The 21,743-nt window shown below is 32.6% G+C and overlaps 1 protein-coding gene across 1 annotated transcript in view; it reads right to left on the bottom strand.

The window, feature by feature from the left end:
- The window catches only part of EPHA7 (EPH receptor A7), a 163,120-nt gene that overhangs the window by 27,609 nt on the left and 113,768 nt on the right, over positions 1–21,743 (bottom strand). Inside the window, exon 6 of the mRNA XM_023534816.1 lies at positions 2,631–2,759. Coding sequence (XP_023390584.1) covers positions 2,631–2,759 — 129 coding nt within the window. The remainder of the gene's footprint in view (positions 1–2,630; positions 2,760–21,743) is intronic.

Here is a 21,743-nt window from a genome sequence, read left to right as displayed (position 1 = left end):
GGGTATATTTAATTGTGATTGCAACCAGGCAATGTGACAGCCAATTCTTGAAATTTATTTCAATTGGCCACACTGTTTTTCTGTTTTTGTAAAGGTTACCTTGTACCCTGTGGAATAATATAGCATTGAATTGTTCCTAAGATAATATAAAATGTAAATGTGAACACATGCCTTTTTCTATAAATTTCAAAGAGAAATAATTTTGTTAAATCATTTCTGATGTTTTGAGCTTTTGTTTTGTTGGCAGAGGGCACACTGACATGAACTATTTAGCCATAAAGATAGTAAAATGTCCTAATGGCCAAAACATGGGTACACCTATAAAATCTATGGTTTAGTAGAAGTCTTCACTTCATTACGTAGTTCTCTTACAATTTTTCTTAAATGTTCTTCAGCAAGTAAAAAGCCATATGCTAAAAATGAAGAAAGCTATTAAGTCAAGAAATTTAGCTAACACCACTACCATAGTGACATTATCAATTATTTTCATTAAAAATTGTACATCTAACAGAATAATATCATTTTTTAATATAGTATTTAAGGAAATATTTTAAATGAAAATGATCAACATAAATGTTAAAGTATTATATAATTTATGGTTTGACAATATTTTAAACATCACTTTCAATTTCCTCATTCTTCAGATATGAAAACTGAGGCTTATAGAATTTAATAATGTGTTTATCGTATTATATACAATAAACCTAAGAATGACATAATATAAAAATTCAAGAATATTAAACAATCTTCATCAAAACAATATTCAAATGAATAAAATGTTAAAGGTAATTGATATGACTCTAATGGGCTATTTATGACAAAATTTATAAAAACTACTCATCCAAATATACAATTTCAGACAGTTTCTTATTCGTTCTATAATACCTGTGCTCAGCTGTGTCTGGCAATAAAACTATTCATTGAAATCTGAAAATGTCAGTCTGATTGTTGATTTGCCTTCACATTGATATTTACAAAAGTGTAAATACATTTATATTTAATCTAGATTTAGTGAAGATGATTTGTGATTATCTTCATTATAATCATTCATAAAAATGTTAGTTGATAACATAAATATGTATTTACTTCAAATAAAAGAACTGGGCATAACTGATATTTGATGATATAATGATATAAATCACATGCTTACATATATTATAATGTAATATTATTATTATTCTTTTTAAATATAAATTGCCTAATCTTTAAACTCAGGTACTGTTGATGCATTCTGTTTCTTTCATGCAAAATAGAAAAGCAATCATTTGAAAAATTTATTCCAGAGTAAGGATTTGCAAACAATTTTGCTGCATTGTGAGAAACTTCACTCTCATTTACCACCTAACTTATATTTTAAAATGTATTTTATTGCTTTTGAAATCTGATGAAATTTTAGAAGGTACTATAACTATTAGAGCTCATTGGAAAACAGATATTAAACCAACATTAAAAACAAGTATTCCTGCAGAAACACATTTGATAGGACAAAAAATGTACTCCTTGGTACAAAATGAAGTATTTAAACTGTAACTTTGGCCGTGGAAGTCATGAATTCATAATGAAAATAATAAGCCAAAATCTTGTAAACTTAATCTGAACACTGAAACTAATCTAAAACTATCAGTTTTTTTCTTCAAACGGGAAAAAAATTATCTATTGCCAACGTGCATTTTAATTATACAATTGAGTCGATTCATTCCCCAAGTTTTTCCAAAGGTGTAGGCTCCTAATTTGAAATGCTGTCTAAATGATTTAAATGGTTATGTATATTACACTTCAGCTAACTCATTTAAGCCAATAATAGCAACACTTATTATTACTATTACTATTAATAACAGCAGTAGTTTCCACGTTTCAAACCTTGAAACAGGTCCTTCTGTGAGGTAGAGCCTAGGTAATAATTTGTGAACAGATGTACCACCCTCCTCCTTTCTCCAGATGGGTCAGAAATAAATGCACTCATATGCTCAGATATATTACTATTTGCTAAAATTTATCTATTATGGAAATTAAAGGGGCAGCATTTGGGATTTAGTCATACTAAATGGAATTTTCATGGAGAGAGGAGTACAAAGAAGTAGTGGACATGATTAATATAACATATATGAAGTAAATTTCAGAAGGAATTTAAAGGAATAGAATATCAGAATAATTTGATTCTGAAGTTTGAAGAATACTACAAATTCATGGCAGAAAATATTCTTATTTTTTCAAATTACTAAATTATTTGAGGTCACCATCATTATCACTGAAGTCACATAAATAAAATAAATCATTAAAGGACCAAACGGACATCCTAAAAGAAACATTTTTCAAAAACACCTTGGGTTATGTGGCTTCTCTGGTACTAAAACATCGTATATCTAATTATTATGGTATCGAAAACTGAATAAATAAAAATACTACTAGTGGAATATTTTCATTTGCATAACAGAAATTTAATACATAGAAATCATAATTATAATAATGAACCAGAGATTCAGGGAGATCATTATTAAAAATGGCTAAAATTAACTCTGAATTTTGAAGTACCTCCAAACAGTTGGCATAATGACCATCTTAAGTCAACAATGAGGTAGGATGACATGAGTCACACTGCACATGTTGTACATTTCAGCTGTTCTTAGCACTTACTTTCTCGTAATACTTGATTTCATATTCGGTGATGACTCCATTGGGATGCTCTGGTTCCTGCCAGGAAAGCTCGACACTCCGCTGCAGCACTCTCTCCTTCATTACTCCGCTCACTTGCGAGGGAGCTGTTTGGACAAGATGTGTCAATAAACAATGAGAAAATTCACTGGATGCCTCGAATCAAATGTCACAACTGATCAGTCCCATGCTGTGCCAGTTTCATTAAGGTAAAAGAAAGCACCTTTTCATAGCTCACAATTCAGAAGCTAATGAATATTCAAACAGGACCTTATTACTGTTCATAAACCTTAATAGAAATTTAAATTAAAGTGCAAACAGCAGAAGATAGCATTGTTCAAGTTAGTGAAAAATGGAAATGATGGGGCTGAGAATGACAATTAAGCAAATAAATGCTAATTAAGGCCACAAAATATGATTTCAGATTAATCTCCAGTGATAAACTAAGTCCAAATATTTATTTCATAGGCAACAGCAATACACTTTTTAAAAGAAAAAAAAAATTTAATATTGTGCAAGAAGGAGTATATGAAATGGTTACTTTACTCTTCAATTAAAGGAATAACTTTAAAATTTTTTCCTTGTTTTTGTGTGTGTGTATGTGATCTCAAAGAATTCTAAGTAACCTTGAAAAACATTTTTTACACTTCATTTGGTCAAGGGCAGGAAAATGCTAATGCTTCTGCTATTTAATAAGTGTGTGTGAAAACATATGCATACACATACATACTCCTGCATATATAATTTGTACCTACATAACTTAGACTTCAGTTTTGATAGAAGCAATTCAAAATACTATTTTGCTTTCTCTTTCTATATAGAAAATAATAAGCTTAGAGTTCTTTTATTTTAAGTAATGGCATATACTCTTTTTGGTAGCTAAGACTGTGGAATGTAGCAACTAATTTACTCTGCCTAATTTGCTCAGTGATGATTAACTAGTTGTCTTCTCTGTCTAAATGAGTAGCTGCACTGGCTTGGCTGAATTTCAGTGGGGTCATTTTGTTTCATGTATCATGCTCTATCTCATTCTGTAAAATATTTTCAGGCTGTTAATTTAATTTTCAGATGTCCAAATTTGTTAATAATCCTGCTGACAGAAAAGCAATTATATGGGGCCAAAGCTGTTCAAGCAAGCTTCTGATGTTTATCCCTTTGGCTTTGTTTTGTTTCTTCTACTTTTTAATATTATCTCGTATCAATGTCTAGAAAAAACATTTTTCACTTCTTTCTGGCTTGGCGGTCGTAAGGAAAGGACATAGAAGATTCATGACTCCCATTTCCTCTCAGATTACTAACAGAAGCATAACGAGGGCAGATTGAGTGGAATAACTTTCCCTTTTGGGGGATATAGTTGAAGTACTCAACACACCGTGTTTACAGACTAAGTATGGTTCTGATATGTTTCCAAGGCAAATTTCTAATAAGAAAGCTTATTATTGCCAGAAATTTTAAAACCTGAATATATGTAGTGAAGAAGGACTTGTTTCTAAAGTGATTTGCTCTCCATCTAGAACCTGCACTTAGCATACCTCAGCCGACTGTGAAGCTCAAGAGGCTGCTTCCTCAAGCCATAGCTTTGGAAAACAAACCCCAACTAATTGTGAGGTGAGATTCAACTTAGCAAATAATCTAACAGTGTAATGTACTTAAAAACATTCATAAAAATCTGTATTTTAACTTAAATGAGTAAAAAATAGAATGCAGCATAGGTAAGAATATCATAGTAGTCAATACATGGAAATACTCATTAAGGCTGCTGTTTTACAACATGGATTATGCCATTTGAAAATAGGTTAGACAGCTTAGTAGGTGCCAATCTCTAGGTCTCCTTAAAATAACACACATAGCTTAATATGATTTTCAGTTAAGTCAAACTATAAGACATTTTGATTACTTTCTGTCCCTTAAATATTAGGTGAAGGTGGCAGGAGACACTGAATTCTCCAAGGTATAGAGAAGACAGGGTATAAATGTACCTCATTTAGTTTCTGATATGCTGTAGTGAGATCTAAGTATAGAATGAGACTTGATTTCAGCAAGTTACATGCTAAAATTACATTCACTTTTTCATGCTGGAAAAGAACTTTTAACCAATAAAATTATGATAATTGGGAATTGGGGGGGAAAAGATACCTAAAAATACTTTTGAAATATACAGTATTTTGAAACCCAAATCACGTTCTTTTGCACAAGCAGCCAAATCACAGCACTATCAGTGCAGTATGCTACAGCGTATTTTCGTTCTTTTGCACAAGCAGCCATATCTGTGACTATACTCCTGATCTCCTGTATATTTCTTTTTTAAAAATATTTATCCCTTGCTGATACTGTATTGTCGCACATTTAAGAGGATCAGAGACAGAATAGTAGCACATGGCCCTTGAGAATAGGTAAATTGTATGATAGGAAAAATCTTTCCCTGTCTATGTCCTTCAAATACAACATTTTGGTAAGAAAACACTGATAACATTTTCAAGAGTTTCAATATGTTAGGCATAAAGGATATACAACTCACAAGATATACAGCTCACGAACAAAAACATGTCTAAGCTAGTCAGATTCTAGTAGGGTCATTATTTTCAGATAAAGTTATGCGTAAAAATAAAATTGAAGTTACATAAAATAATCTTAAAACTCAATGATTTCTATGGTTAATAGATTTGATCTACTAAATTAATCACCTTGTTTCACTAAGAATGCACTCTTACACCAAAATATTCAATTTACTACAATCTGAAATTCATTTTGTAAAGAATATGTATGCAATTAAATTATATATACAGTTAAGAACAAATTAGATGCTATAACATTTAGATGATAATTTTCACAATTATAAAAGTGAAATAAAATATATTGTAATTGGAATTGATATGAAGCTAATAAATAGTAACCAACAATAATAAATTCCCTAAATTTGAAAATGTAGAAAAACAAATACTACATATAGAGGGACTTTTAAACATAAATTTTTAGTAGAGTTTCTAACAAATGATTAACAGATTAATTTCTTATTTAAGCTTCTAAAAATATTCAGATATAAAAATTAATTTCAACTGAAGAAACAGATGAAACTTTTTTGCCCTTAAAGGTCTTTACAACTTATTGGGGACATATATGGAGTCTGTACAAATGACAGTGAAAGATGATCTTAGAAAATTCAGAAAATAGATTCTTTGGTTTAAAGGGATAAATCTCAACATCATAAAAAAAAGGTGGTAAAGTTGATGCAACAAGAAAGCAGAAATCTCGTAACAGGTTAGAAGGTAAATTTGTGGACTGGGTTTGTTAGTGTGAGGCTTTGAATTAAAAAATAATTAGTAAGGTTGGTTGGTTTACGTATAGACCTGAACCAATCAACCTTTTACAGATTTTTGAGCTCCAAAGACTCATGCACAATTTTTGACCTTAATCAATTTCTAATTAAAATCTGAATACAAAAAAAATGTTTAAATTATAAGGTAGAATATATTCATAAAGGCTAGATTTCCCCGCTAAAGTGTTAAGCTTACCTATAAGTATAGAAAAATTTCCTAGCACAAAGTGGGAAAAAAAGACAATTTTAAAACAGTGCACTAGGGGAATGGCCCTCCAAAGATGTCCACAGTGTCATCTCTGGAATATGTGAATGTGCAACAGTATATGGCAAAATGGACAGTGCAGATGTAATTAAGGATATAGACCTTACAATAAAGATATTATCCTGGATTTTTCCCAGTGGGTCCAATCTAATCACATCATCCTTTAAGAGCAGAGAAATTTCTCCAGCCAGGGTCAGAGAGATGCTGCAGAACAAAAAAGCCAGAGAGATGTGAAGCATGAGGGTATCAACCTATCATTGCCGGAGGGTGCCACATGGGAAACATGAGAGGATATAGGGACAGAGTTTAGGATCAAAGACTAGCTCTGGTTGATAGAAGCAGCGAAATGGAGACTTCAATCTTACAAGTGCAAAGGCCCTGAATTCTGACAACAATATGAATGAGCTTGGAAGTGGATTTTTCCCAGATTCTCCAGATAAGAGTCCAGCCCAGTCGACAACCTAATTTTACCCAGTGAGTGAGGCTGTTAGTAGAGTATCCACCTGAGCCCCACTGTGCCCAGACTTCTGACCCACAGAACTGGGAGATAATAAAAGGGTGTCATTTTTAAGTTTCTATAGTAATTTTTATGGTAGCAATAGAAAACCAATATATACAGTAAAGAAAAAAGAAAACAGACTTACTGGGCTATTTATGAAATCTATGAGAAAAAGTGATAGGATAGTTTTATCATGTGATATGTCAAACTAAAAAAATAGCCCGATGAAGTCAAGAGATTTTTATCTTGATTAAGACTCAAAACACAATGTCTTATAGGAAATAAATCTTCATTATACATTCAAAAGAAACATTCTTTGTGGTAGAACTTCAGTAAAGCTCATAAATTTGATTTTGGACTTAAAAGTAATTTATACTAGTCATCAGTTTTACTACACTTAAATGTTCTCTGAATTTCAACACAGAATGATAAATGAAAAAATAATATTTGTATTTCTAAACAATAAAATGAGGTAAGATGGGTCAACAAGCATAAAACGACCTTTTGCCAAGCATTTCAAGTTGTTAAATCTATTGACATTTGTTAGGTTTCCAATAAATAAATACAAGAACTGAAAATGATGAAATCTTTAGAACACAGTCAAGTGCAAATCTGATAAGAATAGAATAATAGTCTTTTACTGAATACTTTTGTTGCTACACAGTATGGTATTCATTTTTAGCAATCTTTGAAATCATAAATATGTGTATTATTAGGAGTTTAGTATTTTATAACATACAACTTTGAGCTTCCTTACTCTTCCCTACAGGTATTTCATTTGTGCACTATAGAAAAAAAACATAAAAATACATATAAATTTAATCCAATAACAAAACACTAGGCTATAAGTATACATGATCCAGTGGATTATCATGTAACATATCAATTCCATTTTGGAGGTATGTAGGATTAGGTAAAACAATCTCAATATGTGATTTCACTAAACTTCAATTTCCTGGCTGTAAAAGTAGGTTATTAATAATATTATGAGCAATAAATATAAAATTTTATCTAAGAGAAAAAGCACCGGAACTAAGGGCAATTGAGCTTGTGGCAATTATGAGCAATCAATTTGTAATAGGTGGCTGTCAGATTATTATTGGTTGGAGAGAAGCATGATCTGTAGCTAAAAGAAACATACAATCTCATTCTATAGAAAGTAGTTGGAAAATATCAATAGGAAATAAATTTATCTTTTTTCAGATAAATTTATCTTTTTTCCAAATTTAATTGTTATTTGCATTGTTACCTATTTAACATACCAATTAGGATGACTTTCATTCAAAATGTAAAATACATAATATAATAAATAAGATATATAACAGGATGGATTTGTAAATATTCTTAACCACGATTACTGAAAAGACAACTTTAATAAGATAAAAATAAGATCTGAAATTTCTGTGAAAAAAATGAATATGATGTTGAACTGACAAAGCAGAAAAAAGAAATCATTCTGGATTGGGGTCCCAGTCAAGTATATTTCTAAGTTAAGAAAAAAAAAAGGCACTATTCCACAATTTGATTAACTAAGATTAGCCGTGTTCTTTAAAGCAATTGTCACGATATCTTTGTAAAAATAATCTGAGCATACATCTTTCAGAGAATAAAGTTCTCTTCTCTGTTATCGTCAGACGATTAGTAACCAATTGTTTGGATGTTTACTGAATTACCCTAGGAGTTAGCACTTCCTGGTAAAATCTCTAGTTAAAATGCTTTAAGGTCAAGGAAGTGAGGGCTGTGGAGAAAGCTATGGTGGCCATTGGTCCTAAACAAATATTGTGACTGCTGCTAATCTCTGTTTAAGTATTGATTAAAATGTTGATTGATGAGGGGTTAATTTGTAACTCCTGGTACATTTGTATTTTCATACAATTACAATGGTAATTGTAACATTCAATGTAAATAATATAAAATATTGTAAACAGTATGTATAAATTAGGCAGCTTCCCAGAGCTAGCTGTACTATGCACACCAGCCCTACCCATAAAGGAATAACTAAATGATGACCTAATATGACAATTCAGAAAAGTAAAGGAGCCCTTGATATTGAGTCATATGTTTCACCTATCTTTTCAATTAGCAGTTAATAGTACTGCTTGCTAGTTCAGTTCTATTCAATACATATTCGTTCGGCATTTATTATATGCAGAGCATTGTGGCATTTTTATAGATCCTTACAGTTTGATTATATATATATATATATGTATATTATATATAGTATATATCTATCTATATCTATATCTATACACACATATATAATCTTTCTTCCCTAGTACAGCCCTGTGAGGCATGTAGTGCTCTATTTTATTAGTGAAGAAGCTGAGGATACCAGAAATAAGTAGAATCCACTCAGAAAGGGGCAGATTTGGGATTCAATCTCATGTTTTAAGTCCTAATTCCATGTTTTCAACTACGATGCAATAATTCTAGACTCTGGCACTTCTTGAGGGTAGACACTAGGAGGAGGAAGGCTGAGCAGCTGTTCACTCATTTAACATTTGTTGAGACTCCATGACGTGCCATAATGAAGAAGACACCCTAACGTTCTGTTTAGTAGGCAGTAGCAGTCCTAGAACAGGCAAATATCAGAAGAGGTCAAATTGAGGACAGGTTTTCAAAATTATGTTTTTTAAATAAATGGCAAATGCATGTACATGCTACAAAATTCAATAGGTACAAGAGTATATAGCGAAAAGTGAGACTTTCTCCCAACCTGATCCCCACATCACTAAGTTACTCTTCCCTAAAGCATCCGTTCTTAGCAGTTTCTTTGGTATTCTTCCAGAAACAGTTTAGGTATATATGAGTGATGGATTTTTTTTTTTTTTTTTTACATAAATGGTATTTTTCTAATAGCATAGTTAAAATCTTGATATTTTCATTTATACTACATTTTATTTAACTTGTATCATTGAACACATACAGATCTGAATAGCTCATTTACCAGCTGTGTTATATTCATTATATACATACACTATTATTTGACCAGACCCTTATTAAAAGCATGAGCCTTTCCTATCTTTCTCATATAAATTATGCTGCAAAGGAACTGCTGGAAAACTGGTATTTAACATAAATCTTTAAGGAGAATAAAATATTTCAGAGTGGTCTAGTGCCTAAAGGTGAAAATAAGTATGTGAGGTTATATGGACTGAATAAGCAAAATGTGGTCATTGTTAAAACTCATTTAGTGTAACTGTTTTATAAAAGGAAATGAGGACTAAATAAATTTACTACCACTTAAAATGTTTATACAGTGCTACTCTAAGTGCAGATGGGCTACTCAAAGTTCAGCTGCAAGTTATTGGCCTATGAGGAGATGAAGAACTTGGGTCAGATGAACACCTATGTCAGCAAGCACTTTTTGTCATTGCTCAGCTGACATTTTTTCTTAGTGAAACTTTCTTGATAAAGAAAACATTTCTTTTTCTTTGTAGCCTCCTTGATAATTTTCTTTCTGGTGCAAGCCACTTATCATATACTATCATTTTCAGTAGGAATATCTTTTAAAAATATTTTAGTCTTAGTCTAAATATCCTTCACTGTTACACTAAAATGCCTAGAAGGTAAGATCACTGTAACAACATTTTTATTGATTTCTGATGAGAGCTTCATTCATTTATAAATCTGACATATAATTTTTCATAATAGTATAAACAAAGAATTGTATAAATTGCAAAGATGATGAAGTCACAGTTCCCACTTTCAAGGAGATTTTTAAAGTAGAAAACAAGTTAGAATGTGAATGTACACAATTTGAATGCACAATTAAACATTATAGCATAGATGAGATATAAACCACACACACATATACACGCATTTGTTAATGACCAAACCCTCCCTTATATGTCATCAGAATAACAGTTTTAGTTTTGTATATTTTTTGAACTTGGAACATGTTTTATCACAGAGAATTGTGTCGTATTTCAATCATAAAAATATTGCAATACCAGTTGACTATTTTCGAAGTGTTAATTTAGTTCAAATCCTTATGTTATGTAATCTTTATAATTTTCATAGCTAAGTTCTTTATTACATAAATATTATCTCAATTAATTTATATTAAATGTAAATTATCTTGTATTTGATATAGTGTAACAATATTTCCTTACAATATATACATGTCATCCTTCATTTAGATAATAATAGTTTAATTTATATATCATGAAAACATGAATTATTTTTGAATTGTATAATAATACATACTAATATTTACATAAAAATTATGTGAGTAAGCTCATTAGTTTCTCTTTCTAAGTATCTACACAACATTTAAAATATTGTTCTGTATATTATAACAACATTTTAGAACTACAAGATGAGGTTTACTTTTCAGGAGCTGTAAAGCATGTATTTTAAACAACATGTAGGTTGTTCATTAAGAGAAATATTGTCAATAAGAAAAATATTAAAGAAGAGATGTAAAATTTGCCTTAAAGCAGTGTTAATCATATTCATTCAGAATAAGTCACATTTCTCATTAGAATAAAACTTGCATTACTGAACACCAACTCTGTGCTTACTATGTGACTACACTGCATTTATAACTTCCAAATCCTTTTCCAGTACATCACTGTTTTTCATTATTTTAAAATCAATATAATATATTGCAACCATAATTTTAAAAATGAATAAAAGCTACTTTTTACATGATATAAAATTGAAAGTATATCACTTTATAGAGTGAAATGCATGTTTTTAAGTGACATAATACAAAAACTAATGCGGCAAAGTAAGTTTGACAGTTCCATATTAGGTCATTCTTTTACTCTACCCCAAAGTCTTTGATGATGATTGAAGAGAATGACCAATTCCATTATATTCTGGCTCTATCAACTCCATACTTTTCCTCTTTATAGTTTCTTTTTATTTCATTTTTCCTCTTTGTGTCTTCTATTCTAGTATGAATTGTGTTTGAATGTATTTTTTCTAGGCATAAAATTCATATATATCCAAAATAACCTACTTTCTTAAATATTATTTAATAATATTTTTTTGCAGAGATTTTTCCTCATTAATGGTTTTGTTCATTTTATTTTACCTTTTTTCCTCAAATGCTCATTCCGGTGCTCTTCAAATTGATTTCATTTTAATTTTCATTCCATTAAAAGTTGAGTTATTCAAGGAGAAGAAAGAAGAAAGAAGAATGAAACAAGAAGGAGGTGGTAGAGGAGAAGGAGGAAGAAGAAGAGGGGAAAAAAAAGAAACTTAAAGTATCCTGAAACTCTTTAAAATTACCTCATTTAAAATGCACGATTAAAAATGTTATCTCAGTTGCTCCAGGTACTCTGAATATATTTCATCTTTAAAGTGCATAAACTTAAAAAATTCATAATAATTTGTAAGTTCTCAATACCATCAAGATTTATTATTTTAAGGGCCTACCACAAACTAAGCACTTAATTTAATAGAGTCTTTAAATACATTTCAACTAGCATTGCAATGTGTATTTTAAAGTTGTTGCTTCACAACATAAAAGCTACTGCCTTGGAATTTAGGTATAAATGAAAACTGCATTAAATTTCCTAAACCTACATGATGCCAATAGTGCAATATGACATTAATTTTAAATAATATTTTAGCACCAAGAGAAAATTAATGAAGTTTCCTAAAGTGGCCAATTCCTAAGGAGTCACTTTTATGTACTGGGAAAATCTTGGTTTATAATGAATAGTTATATGTAAAAAAAAGTTACAAATTTATGAATAAGTTTGGTTCCAAAAGTTAATTTGTAGTTTAGTTGTTCATAATTGAACTTCATTTCCCAAAGAAACAGAATCATAAATGGCAATTAGATTTCCAAGTTAGTCTACAAACATGTATTTGACCTAGAATGTTGTTAAAATATTACAGATTTGCATAGAAAGGGAATTAGAAACAAATTCTGTTTTAATACTAGTAACTAGACAAAACAAAAGAAAAAACAATACAATGAATAAAATGTGTTTATTATACTGAGTACAGGTGCATCAACATAGGGATTCAGATCTTCCCAAATCTTGCTAAAATTCTGATGTCTCTTAACCAGAGACAGAAACTGATCAATTTTGACTTGCCTCCTGTTCCTCCCTTCCTCTTGTTATATAAGGAGTTTTGACTTTATTCCTAAATAGTCTCCAGCCACCAAGAAATAAACACTTCATTAACTAGATCATGAGTATAATTTCACCTTCTTCAGAGCAAAGGTCTATGATCATAGCCCAAATCTGGCTAGTCTATCTTTGTTTTGTAAACAGTTTCACAGGAACACAGGAGCATCCATCTGTTTATATATTGTCTATGACTGCTATCATGCTAAAATATCAGAGGTGATGAATTGCAACAGAGAAAATATGGCCTGCAAAGTGTTAAACATTTATTATCTGATCCTTTTCAGGAAAAGTTTGCCTTCCCCTGACTCACAGTCTGTTTGGCTGCAAACCCAAATAAACAGTGGTTTAAGATTTGTTTTCTCATGCAAAAAAAAAAAAAAAAAGTACTCCACAGATAGTTACTATATCTTGTTCAGTGGCTCAAGGATATAACGATGATTTTTGTGGCCTTTCTATCATGATTTCAATATGCTGCCCTTGCTGCTAGTATAAGTTATCACATCCATGCTACAGGCATGCAATGAAAAGGCAATGTGGGATGTTCAGGATCTAAATAAGAAAAGCCAACTTTTCCAGCAAGCTCTAGCTATCTTCTGTTTACATCTCATTCATCTCATTCCTAGGCTGAAAATAGATTTTTTAAAATTTAAGCTGAATGTATTACTACCCTAGTAAATAAGAGGAAAGAACTTGATACTACAGAGGAAATCAGCAGTGTCTGCCACCCTCTTCTTCTCATAGCAGGGGAGAAGGAGAGCATTCACCAACTTGATTCTTATTCCCTTCTCAATACTTTCTCTTCTAAATATACAACAGAAGGAACCAAGGCAAGTGATTCAGATTCCTAAGTGAAGGCACCAGATTATGAGTGAAAAGTAAGGTTATGTAAATAGGACTTGGAGAGATATTTATGATAACACTAAATCCTTATCTGTCAAGTTTAAGAGTGAGGTGAGAAATTTTTTTTTCTTGTTTGGCTGCATCAGATAGTTATTTCAGGTAAGGTTTTCCCCCATAGGACCAGATAGTCGTAGAAAACCCGAACAAGACAACAACCATTGCCCTGGAAAGATCTATCAGGTGATTTAAAATGATTTTCAGTGAGAGAAGACATTTACTAGACAGCATGAATAATAGGTTAAACAAACATAAATATAGAACTTTTTACAGGAATACCTTTCAATGACATTTCATTTAGTCATTTTATAATTGAGAAATTCCTATGTGAAAAAGAGAGTCTGAAACTGATTCATAGTATTAGCAAGGAACATTCTATCATGCATATTTTAGGCACTAAGCATATTCTAAATAAGTGGATAAGTATATTACACTGCAATTTGCCCTTTTTCTTTTATATATCTCATCTCTTCCTCTCCATTGGATTCTTTCTAATAGATTTTACATAAACCTAACTTTCTCTCATGAAAATATAATTCTTTCTCAAGCTTATAGCCTTTGCACTTGCTGAGGAATGTCTCTTCTTCCCTTTACAGCCAAATATGCCAACAAAGTTGTCTAGATTCTTTTTCTCCATTTCCTCAACTTCCATTCATGCTCCCACCTTCTCCAGACTTGCTTCTGTCTACCTCATTCTATCCAGTGAGTAGCTCATAAGGCCACAAATGCCCTCATGTAAGCCCACTAAAGTGGTTTTCTCAGTCCTCACCTTTCTTAGATTCTTGGTAGCACTAATACTATTAATTTTTCTCTTCTTTTCTCCTTAACTTCCATGACACACTCTTGTAGTTTCTTTTCTGTCTGGCTAATTCTTTTGTTTCCTCCTCCTCAACCAACAGTCAAATTTCTTCAACGTTGCATAAAAAGATGCTCATTTCCATTAGTCAGTAAGGAAATACAAATGAAAACTATATTAAAATGTCACTTGATACCCACTAGAATGACTATAATCAAAACGACAGATAATAACAAGAGTTGCCAAGGATATGGAAACACTAGAACTCTCATACATTGTTGGTGGAAATGTAAAATAGAGCAGCCACTTCAGAAAAGCAGTTTGACAATTTTTTAAAAGAGTTAAATATAAAGTTGTCATATGACCCAATGAAAGCATAAGTCCACATGAAGACTTAAGCAAGAATGTTCATAGCAACATTGATAAAGATAAGAAGTAGAAACAGCCTCAAGGTTCACAACTGGTAAACAGATACAATGGAATTGATACTAGAGAACAGTATTAATCTATAAAAATGAATGGACTCGCTATGTGGTACAATATGGATGAACCTGAAAAAACATTATGCTGAGTGAAAGATGCCATATGCATAAGACTCACATTGTGTGGTACTAGTTACACGAAATGTTCAGAAAGACAATCTCATAGAGAAATAGAACGTAGTAGTAGTCAGCTAGGTCCTAGAGGTGGGAATGGAGAATGACCGTAAATAGGCGTGAGTGATCTTATTGGGATAATAAAAACGCTTTAATACTGGATTGTGGTGATGGTTGCAAAACTCTGAAAATTTACTAAAAATCCTTGAATTATTTACTTGAAATGGGTAAATTTTATGGTATGCAAATTATATCTACAAAAAGCTGTTTAGAATTGGCTTTCCATGACTTTTACAATAGGGACCAAAATTCTTAACATGACTTACTGTCTGACTTCGATCTATCTTTCCAGCCTCACCATGTATAAATCTCCCTTTCTGTGCATCCCATATTTCTTTTTGTTCCTGAACCATGTCATGTTCCTTTTCATACTAAGATGAAACATAATTCTGACTGTTCCTCTTAGAGTATTTTCCCCAACTTCTCTGACTGGATACAACCCAATGTATTATGTATTCTCATGGAATTGGGAAACTTCCCTTTGTAAAACTTTGGAGTTGAAAATCGACATGTGTTTGCATGATTATTTGATGACTGACTGTTTCTCCCACTAAACTATGTACTTCATAAGGCGGGGGGGACATATTTGTTTTTGGTAACCAATACATCCCCATTATTTATCACAGTTTTCAAGCTTGAGGTACACATTTAATTCTGGTGTAATAAATAAATAACAACTCTTGATTATCTAAAATTTTTTCCTCTAGGAAATTATTTTTTTTAGTTCTAGGTTAATTATTCTTTCAAATTAAAGTGCTAAAATATCTCACATAACATGTAAAATTGTACATATACCTTAAGATCGGACTTTATATTTTTTACTACTTGCTAAGTATATTACAAAAACTAGTAATACCAATCTATGTTAGGACGATAATTTAAAAGTCAGCAATTAATTTTGTGGTAATATTTAATATATCACTAAGATAAATTTGGATATTAATGAATTCAAACTGTTAATTCAAACAGTTTTTAAACTCATAGCTTTTAAGACCTAGCATAATTTTACTTACAGTATTTGAAGCTTTATTAAAAGAAAATTTCAAATGCAACCAAGTTCTCTCATTACATCTTGTATTGTGTGCACATAATTTTGGAGATTAAATAGAAAAAATAAAATCACTGGTTACATGTAATTGTTAATAAAACAAAGACCATCAAAATATTAGTTTTGATTACCTCAATTTTTATTTAAATGATCATAATGATGAAGAATTATATAACTGTTATATAATGATGAAGAATCATATAACTGTTTTGCATAAAAAAGTAAAATGCTGGACTTCTAGTTAAGATGGCACAGTTGATAAATGTTGTGCTTGCCTCCTCTCAAAACCACATCAAGATTACAACCAAATTACAGAATAGCCATCATTGGTAGTTGCCTGGAGTCTAGGTGAACAGAAGTCTTACAACTGGGGACACACAAAAGAGGCCACCTCGAGACTGAATGGAAGGAGAGATGGAGACACAAAACGGGCTGGTCCTATGTCCTATTTTGGCTGTTGAGAATCAGGAGAAATATTTCAGATATGAGGTCCCCTCAGAAGAGTGAGGGGTCCTGGCCCACACTGGTCTCCTCAGCCCAGTGTTCCAGTGGTGGAAAGAGAAGTCCCCACAATTGGCTGTGAAAAACAGCGGAGATTGTGGCTGAGAGATGAAAGACTGTGGGAGTTGCATACTTTCCTCTTAAAGGGCCTGTGTGCAGACTTACTCACTGACAGACTCACTTGCTCTGAGTTCCAGCTCTGGGGCAGTAGCTCGAAAGGTATCTGGGATATAGAGGGAGAAATTAAGTTGTTTGCCTTTAGGGCAAGGGCTGGAGAGGCAGGTTTCTCTCAGAGAGAAGTGCTGGCAGAGGGCATTGTTCCTTTGTTGAGCCCTCTCCCAGCTGCCTGGCTTGCAGACCCAGGCAGGTGCCAAATCTGAGCCTCCATCATCCTGGCTACCACTGGTCACCCTGCCCTGGTGATTCCTTAAGACCTGTGCCCTTCCCAAAAGCTGCTTCCAGTGTATTTTTCTACAAATGGCCTGTCTTAGCTCATGCTGCAGACTTTCCTAAAATCTCTTAAAGGTTCACAAAACCTTAACAAGCAGCATCTAGCCTTAGCATGCCCTATACCACTTGCTGAGCAGCCCCACGCCCGGCACTCGCAGCAGCCAGCTTCAATTTGCAGTTTGGCCTCTCAAGGTACTTCTAAGCCCAGCACAGGGGGCAGCCATCTCTGGATTGTTTGGTGGCCCATGCCAGGTGGCCCCAGGCAGGGCACAGGCTGCAGTTGAACTTGGCCTGTGGCAGGGCCCCTCCCAGGAGGCCCTGACCTGCATGCCTAGTGACTGGCTTCTGTCTGAGTCGGAGCACCACCCAGGGTCACATCTGAGGTCAACACACCCAAAGGGCAGACAGGGTAGGCACAAGAGCCCCGCTAAAGTGAATCCTGCTCTGTAGGGTCAACTCTTGCACAACAGCTCCTCTACTGGAAACGGCCAGTCATCACAACCTATCAGCCCAAGGGTCAATCCTTCCCATTGATGAGCAAACAGTAACTAAGGCTCAAATACAACAGGAGGGCACAACACAACCCACACAACACAGACATACCTGGAGCTCCCAGCTCAGATGACCAGGGAAGACTGTGACACTAGGCCCCACAGCACACTTACTATATCAGGGCACTCTACTAAGACCAGGAGACAGAGGAGCCCTACCTAATACATAGAAACAAACACAAGTAGGGAGCCAAAATGGGAAGATAAAGAAACGTGTCCCAAATGAAAGAACAGATGGAAGCTCCAGAAAAAGAACTAAACAAAATGGCAATAAGCAATCTACCAGATGCAGAGTTGAAAACACTTGCTATATGGATGCCCAATGAACTTAGAGGAAGAGTAGATGAACTCAGTGAGAATTTTAACAAAAAGATAGAAAACATAAAAGTGGAGGTAGAAAACATAAAAAAGAACCAGTCAGAAACGAAGAATACAGTAACTGAAATGAAGAATACCTTAGGGGGGAGTTAACAGTAGAGTAAATGAAGCAGAGGACAGAGTCAGTGATTTAGAAGATAAGGTAGCAGAAAACACCCAATCAGAATAGCAACAAGAAAAAAAGATTGCAAAAAAATTGGGATAGTTTAATAGGTCTCTGGGACAACATCAAGGATGCCAACATTTGCACCATAGGGGTACCGGAAGGAGAGAGAGCAAGGAATTGAAAACCTATTTCAAGAAATAATGACTGAAAACTTCCCTAACCTGGTGAAGGAAATAGACATACAAGCCCAGGAAGCACAAAAAGTCCCAAACAAGATGAACCCAAAGAGGCCCACACTAAGACACATCATCATAAAGTGCCTAAGGTTAAAGACAAAAAGAGAATCTTAAAAGCAGCAAGAGAAAAACAATTAGTTACCTGCAAGGGAGCTACCATAAGACTGTCAGCTGATTTTTCAACAGAAACTTTGCAGGCCAGAAGAGATTTGCATAAAATATTGAAAGTGACAAAAAACAAGAACCTACACCAAATATTACTCTACCTACAAAGCTGTCATTTATAATCAAAGGACAAATAAAGAGCTTCCCAAACAAGAAATAGCTAAAGGAGTTCATCACCACCAAGCCAGTATTACAGGAAATGCTGGAGGAACTTATTTAACAAGAAGAAAAAAATTTAAAAAGAAGAAGAAAAAAATTTTAAAAAAATATAAAAAATATGAATAATAAAGTGACAACAACTACATATCTATCAACAATTACTTTAAACGTGAATGGATTAAATGTTCCAATTAAAAAGAAAGTATGGCTGAATGGATAAGAAAATGAGATCTTTACATATGCTGGCTATAAGAGACTCACTTCAGATTGAAAGACACACACAGACTGAAAGTAAAGGGTTGAAAAGAGATGTTTCATGGAAATGGAAACAAACAAAAAAAGTGCTAAGGTAGCAAAACTTATACCAGATAAAACAGATTTTAAAACAAAAGCTATAACAAGAGACAAATAACTCAGTTATCCCAATTCTGGGTATTTATCTGAAGAAACCCAAAACACTACTTTGAAGGGACATGTGAATCCACATGTTTATTGTAGCATTATTTACATAGCCAAGATATGGAGACATCTTTAATGTCCACCAACGGATGAATGCATAAAAAAGAGGTGGTACATATATATACAAAAGAATATTACTCAGACATAAAAAAAAAAAAAAAGAATGAAATCTTGCCATCTGTAAAAACATTGGTGGATCTAGAGGGTGTTATGCTGAGTGGAGTAATTCAGACAGAGAAGGATAAATGTCATGTGAAATCTAGAGAACAGGATAAACAAACTCAACAGAAATAAGCTTAAAAGCAGAGAGCATTTTGATAGTTGTCAGATTGGAGAGTGGGGATATAGGTGAAGAGGGAGGGGATTATGAGATACAAATTGGCAGTTACAAAATAGTCATGGGATGTAGAGTATATCGCATGGAGAATATAGTCAGTAGTATTATAAGAACTATGTATCGGGTCAGATAGGTACTGAATTTATTTGAGTGATTGCTTCATAAATTATATAAATAACTAATCACTGTGTTATATTTCAGAAAGCAATATATTATTGTATGTCAACTATAATTTAAAAAATCAAAATATAAAAATTAAACAAGCAAAATGTTAATAAATTATAAAAGAACAAATTATTTTTATCAAATTGATGCATAATTCATATTTCTATTAATGTATAAAATTTATCTTGTTAATATTTATTCTAAATAATTTTCCATGTAATAAAATACTTAGTTTTTCATTTACAGCATCTAACATAAGTCACTCATATGCATTTTAACCTAAATCATATATAGGAACATGTGTGTGTGTGTGTGTGTGTGTATATATATATATATATATATATATATATATATATATATATATATATGTATGTGCGTATATAATGATATTTATATAAAAACTTTTGCATATTTGTAGTTAAAGCAATTTATGACCACTATATTTTGGTAATTCTGTGGCTACTGATTTTCATAATATGTAACTACAGAAAAGTATTATGAAATAAATGATATGTACATTCTGAAAGATACTTCTCATAGAGTCTCAGAAATTTTATTGGCTATATCCCTTTAAAAAATTCCATATTTAATAAAATATGGATTAGTAATTCTTCAGCTCTCTCTTCCAACAATAGTCAATACATGAGAAATAGAATTAAACATTTTCTCAACTCTGTGGATCAATTTGCCAGGTCTAATTATGAAGGATTATTTTCACCATAGTTTCTTTATTGTTACAAAATTATGATAAGATTCAGATCTAAAATTTTCCTCTAAAAATAGAAAAAAAATTCTTTTTTCCTCTCTCTCTTTTAGTTTTAGTTTAATTTTTCCATTTTAGATCCCTTTGCCTTAAATCAGTAGACTATCCACAAAGTACACCAAGGGTCAAGAACATCTTTTGTTCCCTAAGAAGTGAAGAAATGCAGGGTTATGAGCACCTTCCATTATATGTTCACATAATAATTTTATTTAATGCCATAGCAAGTTCCTTCAGGATGCCTAGTGATCTGGCATTTTAGATTAGAGGACTCGCAGAAAGTTGCATGAATGATTCATTAAAGGTAATTCTACTTCCTGGTTATTTCAAATCTGATTCTTCTTTAGCATAAACCAACACCAACAACAAAAATCCAAAACATATAACTGCGGGCAATGAATACAGCATTGAAAAATATCCCAACTGTCTATGTTTCAAATATTACTCTCTGATGTTCACTTAATATTTCCAAAAAACTGACTGAAAAATGGTTAATTGCTCTTTAAAAATAGTACATTTTCTATTTTGTCCAGTAATGAAATTTGTCCAATGTTAGACTTCTTTAGAAAACTGCATATTTCTGAACGCATCCCTCATTTGTCCTACATTGTCTTGGATGGCAAGCAAAAGTAATTGTGTAACGTATTTTGTGCTCATACCAAGGAAAGGCAGATTTCATATAGTTTGTACTTATTAATTTTGTATTGTGAATAGGAAATTCCCTCTCTATTACTTAAAATAAAAACTTTGGAATTGAACAAAGTTCTTAATGTTACGGTTTTTTGTTTGTTTGTTTGTTTGTTTGTTTGTTTGTTTTGTTAAAGACAAAAAAGAATTATCATTAGGCACCTAACCACACAGCCAAATAAAACATTTGATTAAAGCTGGAAAAATAGATTAATACTCCACCAGTAAATAACAGCTGTTGTTACAATGAGCTATTGAGTGAGGTCCAACTCCTGGTGCCCCTAATGAGTGACGTCCACAATGTACTGTCCTCAACAGCCCTGCGTGGCTCCTGTAGACTCATGCCTATGGCTTCTTTTATGGAGTCAGTCCATCTCTTATTTGGTTTTCCTCTTTACCTTCTGCCTTCTATTTTCCCAGCATTTTTGTCTTTTCTGAAAAAGACTGCCCTCTCATGATGTTCCCAAAGTAGGATAGCTTCAGTTTTGTTACTTCTGCCTCCAGCGATGGATATATTAATAACTCTGGATATTAATTTGCTCTAAGACCCCACTTGTTCATTTTT

Source organism: Pteropus vampyrus, unplaced genomic scaffold, assembly GCF_000151845.1.
Source record: "Pteropus vampyrus isolate Shadow unplaced genomic scaffold, Pvam_2.0 Scaffold133, whole genome shotgun sequence".
Classification (NCBI taxonomy): Eukaryota; Metazoa; Chordata; class Mammalia; order Chiroptera; family Pteropodidae; genus Pteropus; species Pteropus vampyrus.
The sequence above is the reverse complement of the archived record's forward strand: the minus strand, read 5'-3'. Positions and strand labels throughout refer to the sequence as shown.